At 47.6% G+C, this 21209-nt stretch overlaps 2 protein-coding genes across 8 annotated transcripts in view; one reads left to right on the plus strand and one right to left on the minus strand.

Moving 5' to 3' along the window:
- LOC126522403 (NADP-dependent malic enzyme-like) overlaps positions 1-11982 on the plus strand; it is a 168853-nt gene extending 156871 nt beyond the window's left edge. For all 4 annotated transcript variants that reach the window (XM_050171152.3, XM_055066400.2, XM_050171155.3 and 1 more), the window contains 2 exons: positions 1659-1829; positions 5829-11982. In XM_050171152.3, the coding sequence (XP_050027109.1) occupies positions 1659-1829; positions 5829-6050 (393 nt within the window). In that variant the 3' untranslated portion in view covers positions 6051-11982. The remainder of the gene's footprint in view (positions 1-1658; positions 1830-5828) is intronic.
- A 4056-nt stretch (positions 11983-16038) lies between these two features.
- Positions 16039-21209, minus strand: part of LOC126522397 (prestin-like) — a 294487-nt gene continuing 289316 nt past the window's right edge. For all 4 annotated transcript variants that reach the window (XM_050171141.2, XM_050171142.3, XM_055066403.2 and 1 more), the window contains exons 18-19: positions 19909-19963; positions 16039-19317 (exon numbers count right to left, since the gene is read on the minus strand). In XM_050171141.2, the coding sequence (XP_050027098.1) occupies positions 19193-19317; positions 19909-19963 (180 nt within the window). In that variant the 3' untranslated portion in view covers positions 16039-19192. The remainder of the gene's footprint in view (positions 19318-19908; positions 19964-21209) is intronic.

Raw genomic sequence — 21209 nt, forward strand, 5'->3', positions numbered from 1 at the left:
TTCTAATTGTCAACATACTACCGCGAAATTAAGGAACATTGAGTTTGGAAGAAACCATTATCAGTCAGTCAGTCAAGAACTTCAGTGAGGTCCTGAGGAGTTTTAAGCCGTTAGAGATCCCATACGGGGAGCTCCTCGGGCCGAAACCGTAGGCGACGCCCAAGTCGGGACGGGAACGTGGTGACGCTCCGCCAGTTCTTGGGCCCTCTGGACGGCCTTGAACTGGAGTTTGAGGTCCGGGCTTTTGAGGGCTTCTTCCCATTCGGGCTCACTAGAGAGAGGGCCCTTTGGTAACGCGGTACATTGCCATAGCATGTGCGAGAGTGAGCAATAAAGTTCTTGGCAGTCTGGGCAATTTGCCGGGATGTCTGAGTTATAGTGACTCAGTAGGCCTCGTGACGGATACGAGTCCGTTTGTAGCATTCGAAACGCGGCCGCCTGTGCGCGTTCGAGTTTGGAGTGCGGGTGCGGGTATTTCATTCTGCTTTTGCGATAGTGGAAGGTGATTTCTTGGTAAGTGAGTAGCGGGTCATTAAACTGAATGTCCAGCCCCTCGGAGGCCGTGGGACCGTCGCGGCGGGCAAGTTCTCGCGCACGTTCGTGGGCCTTCTTATTGAGGTTTGGTTTCCGCGGGTGAATGTCTTTCCCCATGTGAGCGGGGAACCAGGAGAGGCGTCGTTTGCTCTCCTTTGAGCTCGCTAGTAGTATGTGCGCCACTTCTTTGCATACGTTGCCGCTTTCGTAGGCCCGAATTGCGGCACGCGAGTCCGTGAGGACATGAGTAAATGTGGGGTCTGCCATGGCGATGGCTACGGCTATCTGTTCTGCTTTAGCGCTGGTGGTCGTTTTAACCGATGCGGATGATCGTAAGGTTCCGTTACCGTCCACGACTGCTATCGCGAAAGTAAAGAGTAAATTAATTTACTCTGATAATGGTAGCCAGTACGGCAACCATTATCAGAGTAAATTAATTCAGTGTTTCCCCTCTGTCCCTTCTTAATAAACTCCATGAATCAACGGCTGTCGGCAAAACCTGTGGTCCATTCACGCAGTAACACGCTTCCCTCGCCTACATTCGTTGAAGCAAGTACATAGTAACGCTGTGAAATTTCGTCTAAGCTGCTTTCCTCCCCAAATTCGTTCCTTTTTTTTTTCTTTTTTGTCGTGCGTCATTGGCGCGGTTGGGGCGAGCGCTATAAATAGCGAATTTGCTATTGTAATAGGTAGCGCTGTCGGCCTTAACGCTGTGGTTTTGGAAGCTCTATTTAATGGGAAATAAATGTTCAAATCGTCACTGAAAAGACGGAACTACGGAGCGCTTGCTCTCGGGATTTGGAAGCATGGTGTAGTGGAACGATGCTCGAGTGTCGCCCTTACCTTCACTGACGCTGTCGCTCATCCAACGTAGCCACAACCATCGGCAACATATTCGGCAGTTGCCTGTAAGATTAACAGCAGAGCACGCCAAATGTACGCAATAGCTTTACGGGCCCACAGTCACGCGGAACGCTCTCTTCCCACACTGTTTACTTACGCGCGCAAGCACTTTTGAGTTCGCTGTCATCCATCTAGTATAAGCGGAGCGATGACGTATAAGCTAGGTGTGCGTAATCGAGAGAAGGCGTCGCCCTTACCTGTGCTTTGTTATCCTTTTGCAGGGCAAGTGCGTGTTCGCCAGCGGCAGCCCGTTCCCGCCGTTCAAGTACAAGGGCAAGACCTACTACCCGGGACAGGGCAACAACGCGTACATCTTCCCTGGGATCGCCCTCGCCGTGTCTGCCTGCGGCGTCACCACCATCGGCGACGAGGTGTTCCTCATCGCCGCCAAGGTAAAGTTCCGCTGTGTGAACAGCGTGTCTCGTCGCCCGTGTCTGTGACGGGCCTGTTCCGTCCCGAAAGACGAGCAACCGGCTGTCACGCTCGCCTGCTTCAAACGGCGATTTCCGTTCACGGCATCGTGTATCTGTAACGAGCGCCACGAAGCAGGCGAGTGGCTAGACGTTACAAAGGAAATAGGCGCGCTTGAAGATTTGCCGGATTAAAGTGCAGTCACCGTGGTACGTAGCCGTTGCGACCGGAACTGACGGTGGTGTCGGCGATGTCTAGGCTGGCGAGGCGTTTGTGCGAACGCAGTGGTTTCCCTCTTATCACCGATAGCTACAAGGATGCATTCGCGCTCTGTCGGCGCTGCCGATGCTTTTATCAACGTTACGTGGCAGCGATGAGCGCCCGAAGAACGCGCGAGCAGTTTGAGTCGTCCTGAGCACTAGCTTGCCAAGGCGCTCCGGGCCACAAGGCGAAATACATCGTTGCGGCCATGACCGAAAGTGCGAAGTTGAATGTTTAATCTTTCAGACGCGCGGAGATTTTAGCAGCACGAAATCGCTATGGTGGCGGGTTAGCAATTGCTGGAGCTACCGGGAGGTGCACTATGAACCATTGGGGTTTTCATAGTGTGTGTGTGTGTGTGTGTGTGTGTGTGTGTGTGTGTGTGTGTGTGTGTGTGTGTGTGTGTGGTTTTTTGTAGGGGGGGGGGGGGGGGGAGGAGTAGGGTTGATTTATCTAGCTGCACTTCTGCGCAGACACCTTGCATCCTGTGCTTCCTTAGGCCGTGCGGTAACGTTGTTCTATATACCGCTTATCTGTCGCGTTTTTTACGTCGAAAGTGCCACAGTGCTTAACGCTGCTCGGCGGCCTCAGCATTGGCAAGTCCTGTGTTATCCGAAGCCCACCCTGTTTACTCAATGGCGCCGACGTGTTGAACCGTTGTGCACGAGGCCAGACTGCGAGTGAATTTATTGGATACCATTCCAAGTATATGGCAACATACGAATGGCCGCAAGAAGAAGCGTACTTCAATGTTTCTCGTCCCTTGATCTGTGCCAAGGCGTTCCCAAAACTGTAGTCCACGGACACGAGAGATCGCGGTCTTCGAGAGATTACGATCAACCCGCGAAGAATCGCTGTGGAGAGCCGCTGTGCACGAGGGTCGTCTGCCAGGGTAGTGAGCAAGAAGTATTGCCAGACATTCGGTACCACTTATCGACTATCTCTGTAAAGGTCAACACATTCGTTCAGCTCAAGTTGGGGAGAACATAGAGGGATGGCGATCAAACGAACATGCCACTTCAATTTTGTTTGACTGAGGCTGATGTCAAGATGTTCATTTTCACCAAGAAAAACCACCTTTAATTGTAGTCTTATACGAGTAGCGCGAAAGATAGCTATATAGCTAAGCTGTAACCGTGAAAACTCTACATGGGCCAGGTTCTTGTGGTTGTGGGCATCAGCTTTGCATCTGTTTTTTTTTTTCTTTAACAATCATGCACTCGTGTTAAAGCATAGGCAAAAACAATCGTACTTAAGGCAGTTTCCAAGGGACGAATGAATTTTATCGCACGGTTTGCCACCGCTAATCTTTTGAGCGCCGAGTTTGTGCAACGTTGTATCTTAAGGCTCACACGATCTTGTTACTGATATAATGTAGACTCAGCAGACAGGTTAGCCGGATTACATCTCTCCCGTTATATATACTGAGTATCAAATTGAGTTCTTTTGTTTGGGTGTAAGTAATGAACCAGTTCTGATTTCTGCAAGACTCAGTCTGAAATTTCAGCTTGTGGTTTGTTTACAACGCTTGCAACTTTTGAAAACTCTGCGAGTGTTGCTGAATAGAGTACAACCTGGGGCAACGTGGTACCTCCAGCGATTAATTAACGTAAGTTTTGTTCGGCCCACAAGTAAGGCCGTCAAGCGATGGCGGGTGCGCGACGGTTGCAAGATATATACGCGTCATTATTTTCGATGGCAGGTGCGATGTGCCAACTGGCGCGATTTGATTTTATTTTAGCGCGGAGATTGCGCGCAAGTTCGAACGCGCTGACTCTCGACGTGCGTTTAACTGCGGCCATTAAACGCGATCTTCGCGTGTATGAAGCACGGATAGTTTTATGCCGGTGCTCACTTTTGTGTTCTGAAAGATGTTGCTTGACCCGAGACGTGTTTTAAAGCGAAGCTTTGCTTTTGCAAAACCTCCAGGACTTTCCTGACCGTGGCTGCCGGGCGCTGGTGCTGTCTTGCCGAATAATTCGCACTTCAAAAAGAAAAAAAAAACATCCGAGGACACCTAAGCACTTTTTATAAGTTGTGAATGCGAAATCAATAATGTCCAATAGAACGCCGCTGAATGGTCCTCCGAATTGTGAACTCCTCGCCGGCAAGCGAGCCCATTGAGATGCCTTGCCAACGCCCCCTAGATACTACAAGGCCAGTGCACTTCTATCCGTGACGTCATTATGCCTTGCCCGACTGCCATATAATCTAATGGGGATGCTGGCCACTAAGCCTCACTGATTTTGACGTTTCGCGGGGCTTGGCAATGGAAATTTCGGTACAAATAGCATGATGTCGTAAAGCAGAGTGCACAGGCCTATCATCTAGGTGGCGTTCGTTTAGCCTAATGGTTAAGACACCACTCGGTTTCTGAACGTCGGGTCGTAGGTCCGAAACTCACTACTATCAGCATTTGCCCTTTCGAATTCATTCGGCTTTTACAGAAAAGCTGTATGTGGTTAGGGTTCCGTGCATGTTTGTTCTGCATCAACAAAAACTATCATCATCAATGGCTCATACCCTGGTAAGCACTCATATACCCGAAAGCAAGCAAGAAATGCAATTGCTCATAGCCCGGTAAGGCAGACGCTACAAGCACTCGGCTAAGTGAAGCGAACAGTGCTTACATTCTTTCTGATCATGCACACAACATACAGAACAGCAAGTCGAAAACTCAACGGCTCATACCACCGTAAGCAATGCCTCATACCGCTGTAAGCAAGCAGGAAATGCAATGGCTCATAGTCCCGTAAGGCTCATGGCTATTCACTTTGCGTGGGTTAGTTGCGATGACAATACCCCTGTGGTCGTTGCCGGGAATTTCAGTATGGATGTGTGTGTGACCCTCGTCGGCCATGTCTACGTTCGCACCGCCCTTTCCTTGTTGGCGTTCCAAGCGCTTGCGTATCTACTTCCGCTCTCCCGTGGTGGCGGTCCCGCGGAAACGTCACGCGTGTCTAGTTTCCTCCGGCTCCTCGGGGCGGCGGTCGCTTCGTCCACGCAAATGTATGCAAACATCACGGTAAATGAGTTCGTACCTTTGTTCAAAATTCTGTGTCACCTCTGTGTCGTGTGCTAAACAGCTTCGCTGGTCATCCACCTCCATAGAGTGGAATGGCTCATGATTTTTTATGCTTAATTTCTTTATAGCTGTTGCCGAGGCGATTACCCAGCGAACGCGCGGATAACGCAGGCTTCCGAGAGTGAGGGTGACGCGGCGTCGCGCTGATGCCCTCTCCCCTCGCGCAACACCCAGGTGTACACTTTTGCACTTTCTGCTCCGTCGAGGCGCGCACGTGACGTGATGTCGCAGCCAGTGGGAATTGTAGCACCGAAACGGCACCTATAGGTGCCGTTTCGGTGCTACAGACTCCGGCTTTTTCGCTCAATGGGCCATTTGATGCTTTCGCATAAAAAAGAAAGTTGAATTACGTGCCCGATGGTGGAACCGAGCGTTGGCCCCCAGCGCAACATCCCGATGCAACTTAACCGTGGCGCCACAATCGCAGTTTCTTTTTCTTTATCACAGGGAAGCAAAAACGTACAAAGCAAAGCACGCGCAAGTTTCCTTTACGCCAAAGACGCAGCAATAAAATGGGCAAACTTATAGCATTTGATTAACCGCTTTACGAAAGCTTCGCTGTACGCGAATTCGAAGATGCGCTTTGAGAACGTGCGTAATTTTTCTTTCCTTCCTTGGTGACGCGCATGCGCAGACAGTGGCCAACACCGTGACGGAGCAGAACCTGAACGAAGGGCGCGTCTACCCGCCCCTCTCGGACATCCACGACGTGTCGCTCAACATCGCCGCCGAACTGGCGGCCCACTTCTACGCCACCGGGGTGGCAACCGTCAAGCCGGAGCCCAAGGACAAGATGGCGTTTTTGCAGAGCAAGCAGTACGACTTCAGCTACCCCGGCACCGTCAAGGTCAAGTAGACGATGACGACGGCTACGGCGCGCACACCATTCTCCTTGTTGTTTTCGCTGTCATCGTTCCCTGTGTGTGTGGAAGCCATCGTCGCGTCTGCAAGCGTGCGCGCGTCCTTCGAGCACGCGTGCACTGCACGATAATGAATTATTTAGATCAATATTGTATGTTGTACTTGGTGGCAATGCGGACGAGAATTATAGGAGCCGGAAAGAGCTAATCGTATTAGTTATGGCATCATTGCTTAGGTGTTGCCTTGCTGGATGTAAAAATAGGAACAAAAAAAAATACCAAGTCGAGCACAGTAGACCTGTCTGGGCTTGAAAAAAAAAAAGTACGTCGCGCTGCTACGACGTTTTTGTCTCGACGTCCTAAGACCTAGATTACAGTTTGTCCTATTTCAGTGATGTTGGCCCAGTGCACCTATGCCTTTAATTTGTTACTTGCTGCGACTGGCGACTTAAAGCAGGGTTCGTAGACTACAGCTCATGACCCATCGTGGAGCTGTTTACGAGCTTACCACACATTATTTTAGTGAAGTGTGAAACACGTTGTCATCATTTGCACAGCGTTGTGGCTATAGAGCGGTCTGGTGACTGGTCTACCAAGTGATCGTACGTATCAGTACATCTGCGGAGACGACGTCGGTTTGCGTAGCCCGAAAAGGTGGTGTGGGGTGAGCGCTTTAAATGTGAAGAGAAAGATCGAACAAATCAGAAACATCATTTTGTGTCTATGTGGCGAGCCCTCCCCCCTCCCCCCCCCCCCCCAGCACCCCCACTCCGCAAGTAAATGGAGCTTACGGAATACTGCCGGTGTCTATTTTCTTTTCTATTTTGAAAGCGCCGATTGTTTGACAACTTCTTTCGTGGTGGCGCTGCGTAGTCGCCATTAAAATATAGTTGACCGGCAGACCCTACAAGGCTATCCAATTGGTGTAGGGCCGGCGCAGTTTGTTTTCTCGGTTAACTTTCTATCATGCAATCATAGACTGAATTTGCGAAGGACGCCAGCTGTGTCGCAGTACTCCATTTTTTTTTATTTTTTTTACACAAGGAGAACGGCGTGCTTGGAAAATTGGACTTGCTGTACTCGCGGTAATTACGTTCTGTATCGCAGGCTGTTCAGAGCTCATCCTTTGGTATTTGCCATTGGGGTCAATCACTCTTGTACGAAATTCCAGAGCCAGCTTTAACGATAGTTTTCGGGATGGATTGGCGACCTCTGCTTATACCTGCCTAGATCTGCGCTCGCTATGTAACTTCAATTTCACCCGAGAGAACTGGGCCGTTTGTTTCAGGAAATTTCAAAACCATTGTTTGACTACAGTCTTGTTTCCGGATGCAGAAATTAGCGCTCTTTAAGGATTTGTAAGAACCAGCAGTTCCATACCGTGTTATAGACAAATAGCTAGCTTAATGTGACATGCAGGTTATGATAATGCCGCGTTGTCATGAGATGGGGTCATCGAAGGCGCACCGAAAAATCGGCTGTGCCTTGAGAGGCACACATCGTTCGAAATTGTCGTTTCTCGCTGCAAACCTGAGCCTCTGGATGGCGAGTTCTTACGCCCTACTTTAGCAGCGCTTATATTATTTTTATCTTTTTTTTTATTGCTTTCACACAGTATTTATTGCAACCCCAAGTTCGAGTTCGGCAATAGTGAAGAATGAATCTCGAAGTGCGTCATGCATCCATTTCAAACCTCTAAGCTATTTGACCAGTCTGGCGCGCCTTTATATTAAGAGGAATTCCTAGCGGTACTGGCACACACAAAATCACGCCGCGAAATGAACTTTCTGTTTTGGTTTTTCTTCGAGTGTTGTTTCCGGGTCGCTTGTTTCACTTAGCTCGTATGCAAGGGTAAAATTGTGGAGTACTTCTTCTTCGATAGATGTCAATTTGCGGAATACATTTCAGTTCCTCCACGCTTTTCAGAAATCACGAAAACTGAGCTTACACACAGAATGGCCGCATTTTTTTTTTTTTTTATATTGCGGAGCAAAGGTTTTCGACACCTGTTAATTTATTTTGTATTGCCTTGAGTTACTTTGGTAACGCATGTCAGCTGCCTTTCTTTTTTTCAGTTTTAGTTTGAAGTCTCAATCCCTCTGTCGATAGCGTGTCTATCAGGTTTGCCTATGACCTATGTCAGTGGTAAATATCTACTTACAGAATACAAGGCCGTCGTTGTCCTTATTGAACTATCGGAATTTCCATGTTTTCCTTGCGCTTGCGCACTTAATTTCGTTTTTACAACTGAAACATCTGAAGAAGGTCGTGGGTCGTCTTAGCTTGACTGCGCTTTTCTATCCGAATATTTGCGAAAGGATGAATTTTTATGTTTAAGTATGTCGAAGCATTTCTTTCGTGTTATTCTTGCGAGGACCAATAATTATGATTCATGCACGCAGCGGCATTGACGTTGCACTGCGGGCAGACCAAGAAAGTGCTACGAAGGGGCGTTGTGGCGAAAAATTTAATGAATTGGAACGCCGCCCCCGCATACATCTTCAAAGAGAGAGACACGGGAAATTTTTTTTTTTTAGGTGACCCAGTTTTATGCGATGTTATCTAACAACACTGGCTCCATCACAAGGTCCGAATTCCAGGCATACAAAGAACAAAAAAAAAAAAAAAAAGCGTCGTTCACAACCCAAAACCGGGGAGTGCGCGTCGGAGTCAGACCAGCTAAACGCGCATGGCCTTCAGTGCAAACCTTTATTTAGACGATACTTTGTTGTTTTGCGATTCGGCCTTTCCGTTCCGCCTTCTATCGTGGACATATTGTTTACAGTATGTCTTGTTGATTGGTTTGTTTTTATGTAACCTGAAACGCAATGCTTAGTGAATGTGGTTGTGACGGGCTTAGGGAAAAAAACAATGAATGTTGTTCCCTAAACTATAACAACGCTTATACGCAGCAGGTTAAAGTATTTAGTAAAGCTATGTAGTCATATTTATCTTAGTGGCCGCATGGATGAAGGCGTGTGTTACGGCATGTTTTGCTGCTTTGCAAATGACATATAAAACGAAGTAATGGAATTTCGAACTCGAGGTGTCTTGAAAGATAAATGTGGGGATATGTCCATAGTCGTTGCTTTTGGTTTCAATTTTATTCAAGACATTGGATGTTATGCCATCTTACCTAACGAACTGTCGCTTCTGTTGGGAAAAATTTGAAATGTACGTGCGCAGAAAGCTGGCTATTGTGACAAGATTGCCGTATCGAAGGTGTCGTGTCTGTGATTTGGTTTCTGTCGGTTGGCATAGCTAGTTGAAGAATTTCCAGTCAGTGACACTAACAACCTGGTATTGGCTTTTAGAAGGTGTGTGAAGCCGATCAAAGTTTGGTTGACGTCATTTCCCGCAAATTATGTTGGAAATAAGATCTTAATGCAGCCTACATGAAAATAATTGACTCGCAAGTGTCGACAAATTTCAGTGCCCCATGTCGCATCTATCACCAAATATTCCCGCGTTATTTTCTGTCATCAAACGCTTATGCGTCCAAGAGATATAAATAGATCTCGCAAGATAAACCCTAAAGTGGCGGTTGTACAAGTGCAGCAAAAGCAACAAGAACAACAACAACAACAACAAAAAAGAACGCCAATGCTTCGCCAACAGGACACTGGAGTAATGTCGTCGTGGTTTTTTTCGTGCTGCAGTGTTTGAAGTCCCAGCTTCTTTTTTTTTTTTTTTTTCGCCTTGCGTATTTTTTTCTTTTTCTTTGTGCTCCTTTTGTTGCCAGAGATGTGATAATTCCAGCTGTTAAGCCGTATATTGTAGCGATTCTCAGCAAGTTGAAATTATTTACACGCGCTGAAGCTGCCGTAGTGTTATTTATTCTAGAACCTCAGTGTTGTTACACAACGATCTTTGGCTTGTCACAATTCACCGCTATATTTGAAGCTCCTGGGAATATAAGTGAGGAATGAATAGTTTGGGCGTACGTGGCTATTTCACTTTCCCGGCGTGCAGTATGCACACGAGGGGAGAATTTAAACGGTGCGCATCAATGTTTCCCCTGTGGCACAAAAGCAACCATGACGCCAAAACATGTGGAAGACCGCCGTCTTAATGTACGCGTAACATTTACCGGATCAGCTACTGTATGCGCCTGCGCAGTTCTGACTGTTGGAAAAAGAAACATAACAATCATAAGGCAAGATACTACACTCTATGTTTTTAATGTCTTCGCCTGGCACAAACAGAAACATACGCTGTGGAGCGCCTACGCGAAAGCTCTCAGTTAACTTCTTTATCTCAGTATAGTTTACTGATATATCAGACATATGTGGTTTGGAGTTCTTTATATATATATATATATATATATATATATATATATATATATATATATATATATATATATATATATATATATTGCGTCGGCGTGTATTTAGACGCCAAGGTATTAGACTTACCATGTCTTGCCTTGTGTGCAATAGACGTGAATGCACTCCTGCCAGTGTTAAGAGGAAACGTTGCGCGGTGTATTTATTGCAGTGTTTATATATCGTTGCTTCCCGGTAAGAGTAATGTAGCACACCCACATACAAGTGCAAATCGTGCACGAACACAGCCTGTGTCATCCCTGTCTAGATCGCAGTGGTGGTATGCCTCGTTGCGTTTCTGCGCAGACCACCGGAGGGCGCTGCTGACGTAAGAAAGAACGCTACTGCTCGTGGTGAGCGTGAGCTGCCGAGTGGAAAGACTGCGGCGTTCGCATTCGCGCATCTCGCTTAATTTTTTTTTTTTTTGGTTGCTTTGCGTCACTCTCCCATTTATAGAATGACGTCACCCCGTATTTCGAAAAGAACCCCAGCAGTTAAACAGTTTCTTAAGTAAGGGTGACAGAGAGAACAGTGGCGTTAGCGTCCGGGAGAGCCGCTCGGGTGGCAGTTCCGAAAATGCAGGAATAATGGGGCAATGCATCGGTTTCTCTAGCCGTCGCCTTTGTGGCATCGGACGTCATTTTGTTTTGTAGTAAACCTCTTGAGTCGTCTACTTGTCGTAATTTCTTCTATGGAAATCATTACAGTAATTTAGCATCCAAGCGCGTCGTTGCGGACAGTGATCATACCCTTATCAGAACATTGCAAAGAAAGATTCTCTAAATACAAAAAAGAATGATAACGAACGGTGAGCGCAAGTGTCCAAATTTACTTTACATTTAATGACACATGTGCTCTAAACGCTAGTCACATCGTGTGCCGAAAACTTCCCGGTAGCTGCATTAGTCCTGAACGTTAAACGCTTGAATACAGTGAACAAAAGTCGCGAGGAAAGCACGCTGACAGTGTTGAACCTCGAAAAAAAAAAGTCAATATGTGCAGCTTCAATAAACGCTTTCCAAGTCGTCTATGCACTAGACCACGAATACCGCGGAGGCCGACCGTTCGCGACGCCAGTTTTCAGGCTAGAAACCGTTGTTTGAAAATTTAGCCCAGCGAATCGAAGGCAGCCGTTTATCGTCTTCGTTGCGTGCCAGGATACGCAACTGTGAGTGGCTCGCCGGTTTCACAGTGCGTGCCCAGCTGCAAAGCTGTACTGCCCCAGCCGGTGGCGCAGTATACCCCGCTGCTGCCCTCGTTCTAGCCAGGGGTGACGACGGCTGAGTGTAGATGGATATACAAGAACGATTTCTGTGATGCTTGTTACTTATGCGAAGAGTGAGATCTGTGTGCTTTCGATGTGTCGTCTATTGTGGGCGCTTTCAACGGTGTGTGCATCGTACTTTTTTTTTGACAACGCACATTAATTGTCCTGCTTGCTGGCCCGTGAACGCGTGTTGTGTCCTTGGTACATTGTCACTCGGATTATGTGATCATGCATGCATGCACGGCAGTATTCTTCGCGAAGCAGAGGATCTTCGAGGCCAGCAGAAGCGAGTACTCTTTATGGAGCACCTCAATAAAGAATAATAATAAAAAGAAACTATGTGTCTTTTATTTATTTGAGTAGTTCTTATGAGGCTCTGAAAGAAGACATCGTCATCCCCCCGACTGTATCACGAGGTTGCTTGGGAACCACATACAGGCCCACAGTAGCGTAAAGACCCACAAAAGAAACCCGTGCGGGTTCCTTTTCTATTTATTTTATTTCTTTTATAGCTTCGCGTTACAGCCGGGTCGATGACAATTTTCTCTTTCATCAACCTTTCACCACCTTGCGGGCTTCCGCAGAACTGATTTGCCATACTCTTGCGACGCTTAATAGGGAACTACAAGTCAACCTTCTACACCAATGGTATTTGCATGGGTGGAGCTAAGCGAAAAAAAAAGCCAGCCAGTCGACTTGAAACAGGACTGTGCCCGTGCGCCGCCAGCCTAAACCGCGACGCTAGAAGGAGAAAAAAAATCTTATCAGAACACCTCCTTTTGCGTAACATCAAAAGAGTGCGACCTGCAATTGTTGCTTGACAAGTTTCCAAGCTTAATGTAGGCTCATGTATACGTATTCGAGTCTGGATTAAGCCCCTTTACAAATGCAGGCGACTCTGGTGGTCACGCAAGAAGGTATTTGAGTTGGTCGTATTTGAATGTGTGCTGACAGCGCGTGTCCGGTGGGGCATCTACCAATAGCACGCCATTTCCCAGTTCATTCAGAATTCGTTGACAACACATCACCTGTCAGGGCGCTCTTTGGTCATATCATTGAACGCCACACAACATTGTGCCTTTCGCGTGCAGGGCACAGAAGTGAAAGCATTTTCCCGCAGGTACACCTGACTGTGTAGCTAAACTGCGAATTCGTATGTACAGAAATCAAATACTAAATAAAACACACTATACAGCTTGCATGGCTTCAACCAAATGGAAAATACTATGATATTTGTTTATATTTTTGCGTTGCAACGTACGGATAGATCTAAGCCATATGTACAGCCGCCCGTATATACAGGTGTTTCAGACAAAACGTTCGCAATTTCGTGTATAAAGGAACGATGCGACAATTAAGTGATTCCCTTGGGACTGAGTTTACCACAGAGGCATACTTAATAAATCACTTGCGGTAGTACTTAGATAAGTAGTTATAAAAATTAGACTACTAAACTTTTCAACCAAAGGAGTCAGACGACTGATCCTCGACTACCGTTAGGCAAGATTAAGTTGTGTTTGTATTTGAGTAGAATGCGTAAACAATTAGGTAAGCTGAAAATAAAACACAATTGCGTGCATCGTGGGTCTCTTTGAATAGAGTTTAACACTGAAACCATTCAAGAATGCTTCGCTTAACTTGTGTTCCAAGAAGCGTCGTTAGATCTGCCGCAATTTTTTTCATGACTCAGTATTCACTACAGCCAAGCAGCCTTTCTTGCTGCAGATAAGAAAATCACCGGAAGCCGCTGTTTTACAGCTGGCAACAGCTACCTGAGCTTTCAGTTCTGAAATGTTTTCTTTTCTTTTTACATTACAGCTGTATATTTGATGAACACTTATTGGTAGAACAATTGGCGTTGTGAAAAAATATAACAATATGCCATACCAATTCCTTCGCAGCAGTGCTGCGCTGAATTGTGCTAGGCGAGCCCGTAAAAGCTTGATTTAGTGGATGATCGTATCGCCTAGAAGGCATTACCAAGTAGGAGCAACCAAAAGCCTTTTACCCCCGACATACACCCAACGTCGCTGGAGATGCCTTTCGCTGGCTCTATTATCTTCTCGAAATGACAATGCGGTATCTCGCTCACAGACGCTCACGCAAGGCGTTGAGTTACTAAGTGATGTGTCTATGTCAAACGTACTACTACAGCCAAACGGCTTTATAACAAAGTGCTTCGGACATCAAGAAACCTCGGACATCCAGAATCGTACGTTATACAGGTCACCCCGCCGTAAATATATAGTTCACCGTACCACTCGCAATATAGCAGACTATACACAGACGTCCAACAAGAGAAAGCCTTTAGTTAACCTGAATACAAGAGAAGCTTAGTGGAATAAGTCGCTATTTTTTTGTTGGTTTGTTTGCGAGCACTTCCTCTGGCGGCGTGCCATGACATGACTCATGACCTCATAGCGGTTCACGACACGCATGCTCCGCTGCGAAACGCGGGAGTGATTTCAGGTAACGCTGCAGACACTAGAATGCAGCTCTCGCCTGTCTTTGCAGCCAGCATTTCTCGTTTGCTTACGCCCTACGCCACTGCTGCATTCGTTGACGCTGGCTTCCTTTTCTCTCTAGCACGCTTTCAAGACGTCGTAAGGACAAAATCATCACGTCGTCGTCAACTGCGACGTATTTGTCAGCTGCCGCGCGCGCACTGCTGTACAAGCAGCGTACAAGTCGAGCCATTCCTAAAGCAGTACAGCAGACGTGTAACACTCGCTAACATTCAGCACGCTTTTCAAGTGCGTCGCTATCGCTGCCCTTAACGCTAGCGAACTGAGATAAGCTAAGTGGCGTCTGCGGAGGGCGGGGTGGCACGGCTAGGTATACAGTGTTCGTTGTAAAGCAACGATAAATCCGTCGGGGTGCCTCAGTTTCTTCGTTTTGCAAGTAAATTTGTTATAGAGGCGTCTTCACAGTACGCACGAAAGATGGGAAATTAACCGGGACATAATCCTTCGTAATACAGGCCAGACCGTTGTAGAGGCGTTCGAGTGTATATCTCAATATCGCTCTTGCCATTGGGATTTTCCTTGAAGCGGCAACCAACTACTACGACGTACCTGTGATTTTAGAAACAGCGAATGTTCATTCGTGTCACACTGGGAACAGGCACGTTCCACATCATTTTTTTTTTTTTGTAGCTCGAGGACAGCCGACATTTGTTTTAATTTCGCACAGGTTTCTGCTTAGTGTCATTTGGAGCAGCGTTGCAGCATAAAACCCACTCTGTCAGGATGTTGTATCATATTGCCCATAAATCAACACGCATAGAGGCAGAGGTTCGGCAGCATAGATGCAGTCTGCTTTCAGTCTGTCATGGCGGGGGCGAAATGCGAAAACACCTGTGTGCTTAGATTTAGGTGCACGTTAAAGAACTCCACGTGGTCAAAATTTCCGGAGTCCTCCACTACGGCGTGCCTCATAATCAGAAAGTGGTTTTGGCACGTAAAGCCCCATAATTTAAAGTCTGTCATGGCGCATCTCGCCCGCAACGTCACATGTTAAACACGGAATGCGTTAACAAATTCTTGCTTTAGGGCTATATGACGTAGGCTACACTGGGCCACCGGAGACGCCGTTTCTCAAGCGACCATAAGAGCCCAATCTAAAATTCCTAATGAGTATTCAGTTGCAAAAAATAGCCCTCAAACCTAATACTATAGTTGCTGCGTAGTTACATGCGGCAAGCGCGGTGTGGTCGTTGCTTTACGTTCTAGGATTCCGTGGCGACTGTATTTGATTTGCGGCTGCCGACATGAAACAAAACACTTTGGCACACTGCATTAACCGATTCCGGCAGTTTTAAGTGTGAAACACGCATCTGGGTTGTAGGAAACAGCATGGTGTGGCGTTCAACTGGGGTTCTGTAACATAAACCGAAATCTCAGCATGAGGAGGCTTTTGCACGCCACGACCATCGAAGAGCGGTCACGGCAAACTGACTCGAACTCGCGACCTTGTGCTTATGAGCGGAATGCCGCTGTAGCTGCGAGATTTCGATCAATGGTCATCGCGGACGCATGCCTATTTCGGACGTACTACGTGAATCCCATAACGATTGCTTGAAGACAGCTCCACTCCTTTACATTTACATGATCAGAGTTCCAACAGAGCAATAAAATGCACATGAAATATAAGTGCACGATTCACGTATACCACGTCATTTTCATTACCCAACGTGCCTGCGTAAGTGGCGGGCAATATGCAAATAAACTTCATTCGGTTCTTCACATTGGTCACGGAGCAGTCGAAGAAACTGAAATGAACCGCTTTCATCTGTCGAGCGATTTTTTTTTTCTTTTTTTTTTTTGCTTCCGTGACTCAGCGCCCCACAATAACATTCGTCATCCCGGCCGAGCAATGATCACACGGAGACGATTGTAGGAGAAACAACGTTTGCTTTTTATAGAACATATGTCTGCATATACACGTTATTGCAATATAAACCTATATACTAATAATATAACACTTAAAACGCGCATATATTTACACAAGTACAAAATAGGTCTCGACATTTTGGATGGGTCTCTCTCTCTCGTCTGTCACCATCACACCCGCGCAGAGCGTCTAGCGAAACGCGTCTGCCGGGTTTTCGGTCTGAACCGACGTGGCACTTCGTGGCTTCAGGCAGCACGTATCAGGAGAAGACAGATACTAATAGCGATGACAATGGCAACAAAAATAACATCGCACATCATAAGACAATGAGGACCTTTCGCTTTCGAAACACGAAGACGCACGCGCTAACAGCAACGCTATAAGGACTGTTGTTTCTACCCGCACAGAAGTTCCATCAAGAAAGAAGAAACAAATACGCTTCAACATACAAAAGTTGTGGACACCGCGGATGGGGGACAAACTGCGCAAGCGCAGAAGTCTGGAAACGGAGGTGAACACTATAGAAGTCGGGTTTACACTGGAGCGTTGGCAACACTAGTAATGCTGAATGGGGATGCTTCGGTGCCTCGCACTGCAGGTGTCGACTTGCGGAGAACGGATTGCCGCACCGTTCTCGAATGCAACAGTGTATCGCTACCTTATCACAGTCTACACTGAAAACCGTACTACCCGCGCACACACATAGTAGATGAAATGAAATGCGTAAAAGCGTAAAAATAGAATATCTTTTTTGCTTTTCGTGGCACGCAAGCACCGGCGAAATGTTTACATCATAAAAAAATACACGAAACGACGCTTCGCTCTTCGAGTGGAAACAATCACCGAGGCGTTCGCATCGTAAGAGAATAAAAGTAGCGCTTCGGTGTCGAGGTAAAATTGAACATCGCGAAGGAAACCGATGAAGATGCGACGACGACTGCTCTGAAGGAACGATCACAAAATGTCCAAATACGCGCGCGAGGTAACATTTTGCACAAACGGCGAAAAAAAACACAAGACAGACAAAAGCACCAGAATAAAAGAGTACCGTCTCACTATCTGTCGGAAACATTATCCGCGTGCCCGTGCGGACGCGCTTGCTTCTTTGGTGAAACCACCTTATTCGGCGATTTCTGGTAGTAAACATAAAAAAGAGACTATAAACTATTCGCCGCCGAATAGCGGCGCTTTGTTTATGAAGTGGAATACGAAAAGTATAGGTGATCATGTAACGCGTTATACCGGTGCCCTCTCCCTCTCTTACAATCACATGGTCTCGTAGGCCTGCGCCGTCAGCTCCCAGAAAAGTGATCGCTTTTATTCGTGTGCACACTTATTTGTGTACATTAAGCTACTTGAATGCCGTTCACCCTTCCTAACTACGGTGGACGCGCCATATGTGAGCAGTAGCGAATGTTTTTCTATCATCGGTGCCAACTTTTGTCGTCATCTAAAACAAGCGTTCTCAGGGAGCGCGGGGTGAACGATCGGAGTAACTATGCTACCAGCACCGTTGAACGACATTCTTAAAAACGTCGCTCGCGCGTCGGGGCCCTGATTCACCTAAGAAGTGGAACATTTCTTAAAGTCACTCTCCTTGTTTTTAGCAGTCTTCACTGTTAACGACTGCATAATCTCCACGCACCTTTCCAGATGCTTCCCTTCGCAAGTTTGCTTCTCAGCACTGCTGACCGTTTCACCCTTATCACATTCGGTTGAGCGCAGTCGACTCATGGGTACACATTAAAGCTGCCACAATGTTCACACATCACAATGTTATTCTTGTGTATGCTGCCTCCTTGGACACACGTACAACAACCAAGTTCAACGTTGGCTGTTTTGATTTGTGACGTTACCTTGTATTTGGCTTCTTTTCTTTTTTTCTTTCTGGCTCGCGCGCGTACCGTTTTCGTGACACGAATAGGTTAGAAAACACGACACTATTCAGGGGCTTCACACGTGAGCAGGCTGTCCCGTAAAAGCGTTTCCCATCCAGTACTAAAAAAAAACTACTCCTCAGGTCAGACTACGCCCTAAATGCAACACATTTTTATATTGGTCCTCCGCGCAGACCTAGCTATCTGACGTTGGCGCTCTCGGACAATGAAAATGGCGCACCCGTAAACAACTTGAACTAAGCAGTCTTCCTTTGGGCCATCACACTAATCGCGTATGCACGGGAATATACATATAGAACCGTCAAAACAAGAACAAAATAATGAAGGCTTTCAGCGCATGGGGCAAAGACCACGCCGAACCAAACACTTTGGAAAGCATCTGGTCCTCAAGTTACGCCACGAAAAACAACCGCAAGTGCAAGTGCTATGCCGTGAGACGTGTCCCTGTAGCGTGCGCAACGTCTTCCAGCTTCAATTTCCTAGCACCAACGCTACCGCTACTTGAGCTAAGTACGCTACTTTCAAATGTGACGCACACGCAAAAAAAAAAAAATAATAAAAAAGATGGACAAAGTAAATATTCGAGCTGAGCTGGTTACTTGGGGCTCGCTGAAACGGCCGGCCAGATTGACCGCGCGATGACGTTAATAAATGAAGAGAGTAACGCAATGACGCCTTAAATATTGATCACGCAGGTTAAGTGCCTGCATCGAAAATGCTGCCTCACTCCCGGATGTGGACCGACGGAAAACAGTAGCTTTTTTTCGCGTGTCTTTTTCCAGTCGCATCAGGCCCACCACACGCTGCATGGAGTGGCGCGATTTCCGTAGGGAAACGATCGAAAGAAGCGCGTTTCGCTCTGCACGACGTGCACCAAAAGTGCAAACCTTGCCTTTGGAAAGCTCATCCTTCAGAGTTGGGCTGGCTAGCGCCGGTGATATGCACAATAAAAGAACGAGTAAAATGCAGTGGCCTAGCGCATTGCCGCTTGAAGAGGGCTCTTCCTCAGCTCTTCCCTGGCGCGCACTAACGTCTTTTTCTCTTTCGGCTTCGCTGCAGCACTCCGATGTTTTCCTCACGCTGAGTCTTAGTCCTATGGCACATTTTTTTTTTCTTTCTCGGCGCTCTCTCGCAAAGCACTCGGGCTGAAGCGGCCGCCAGACAGCGCTGGGCCGGCTGTCTGTCACCGCACCTCCTCTTGGCCACTACGATGGCTTTCGGCTTCGGCCCGCTCGGTCGGTCTGTTCGCACGACGGTCACTGGGAGGGCGGCCTGATGGTGGCCGGTAGATGCAGCACCGCGTCGTGGATGGTCGGGAACACGATGGGCGTGCTGAACATCTCCAGGATGTCAGAGCGCAGTAGCACCTTGTACGTAGGCACTGCGAAGGAAACAGAACAAGAACGAAGCGATGAGAAGTTCGCACAGGTGCAGTTGCCAATCAATGTTAGCTGAACTCGGGCGAGTGAGAAGCGTGGCAGATGCAGGACAGGACAGAGCGTCTCTCCTGTCCACGTGGTTTCTTCCTGCACTTATTTCCCCTCGACGACATTACATGATGCACCAACTGGCCCAACAGTCAACGCTTCTGAACCTACGGAGGGTTGACGTCATAACGTTTGAAGCGATGCTTCGCTTTAGGGGTAAAAAATTTGCTCAGAGTTTATTGCGCCACGAAAAGAAATGGATTTGTATGATGAAATGTGACATTGATGTCAATTGGGGATTAAAATTAGCGAGGTCATGTCGGCGATAGCGAAGAAAAAAGAAGTGACAGGCGATGTCAGAAGTGAGATTTAGGTGAGGTAGTGACATACGAAGTAATATTTTGCAACAAATGCCACAAATAAGATCATGAAAGAAGCACCATTACATTTTGACTTCAAGAAAACTGTTCTGGTGTCGTGCCAAGTAGTAAGGGTGCAAAACTTGGTATACGGACGTAAAAATGTTTAACAGGTTCGCAGCTCACCTGAACAACAAGCGAAGTAGACGACGACTTGCGAGTCTCTAAGCTCTTTCAAAATCTGCGGTGAAAAAAAAAGTCACATGGTTATACATACGACCGAACACTGACACGATTGCATTCAAGTGCACAAAGAAGTATCGAAAGTATTGAGAATCAACCGCCGTACATAGACATAGCGTAAATTCAGCAGCGCATCTTGGCGCGAATACGTATGAATTTTTGATCCAGGGAACTCTTACAGCAAAGCGACAAGATTAAACAAATCACACACGCACACGCACACACGCACACGCACACGCACACACACACACACACACACACACACACACACACACACACACACACACACACTGTTACGTTTCGCCTACAACGCGCGGTATAGCCGGCGCGGATGCAACGGACGCCGGGGCTTCGTTCAAAGCGGCGGACATTTGGGCCCGTTCAGCGCCGCCGATACGCCTCCCCGCCAAGCGCGTCCAGGCATGTTTCAATGCCACGTGTCTTCAAGTGTGCGTGTGTGTGTGCATGTTGGTGCCCACGCTTGTCAAAGCGCGGCAGCCGGGGAGAGGAGCTCCTCAAGTGTGAAGCGAGGAGGTCTGACCGGCGCCGGCCCGGCGGATGCGTCACTACACTCGTCCCAACGTGTCTCTCAGCCTGTCCGTGCCGCGCATCACGTGCGCCTCTGACGAGGCGTTCCTTCTTGCCCTCGACTCCGAGACTATAAAAACAGCTGCTCCCGGACGCCGAGAGAGGCTCCGATTTCTTCCGTTGAGTTACGTGCTCTCCCGTCTCTCCACTTCGGTCGACCTGACCGCCCGCTCTTTTGCGATGCTAGAATTAACAAGTTGTTCTGTTACCAGTCGACTCATGCTTTGCCGGGACCTTCGGATGCTTCCGGTTGTGCCCCAGGCCGCCAGGCCAACGCTACCCTTGGGGCTTGCTACCCATTTGCAACAACGGGTGTCAGCGCTGAGATTCCAACAACTGGCTGGTAGCGGTGAGATCGCGACAACGGAGGCCAGCAGCGAAGATGTGCGGTTGACTGTATGCTGAGCAGCACAACGACCATCCGGGAGCAGTGCAACGAGCCCTGTGTGATGACTGGTTGCCTGCAGCGGAACGACTGCGCTGAATTCTTGGCTGCGAGGTTTGGTGAGTGCGGGACTTTCTTCTTCTGAGCTTTGCCAGGCTTTTGTTAGTGTCAGAAACAGAGCTGGTAATTGTGGTTGTCGTTGCTGCCGGGTTAGTTTGCGGCAAGACAATAGTAGGCAGTAGAGAAAGCAGCATTCAGAGCAGCCATGGAT

The sequence above is a fragment of the Dermacentor andersoni genome, chromosome 6, assembly GCF_023375885.2.
Source record: "Dermacentor andersoni chromosome 6, qqDerAnde1_hic_scaffold, whole genome shotgun sequence".
Taxonomy (NCBI): Eukaryota; Metazoa; Arthropoda; class Arachnida; order Ixodida; family Ixodidae; genus Dermacentor; species Dermacentor andersoni.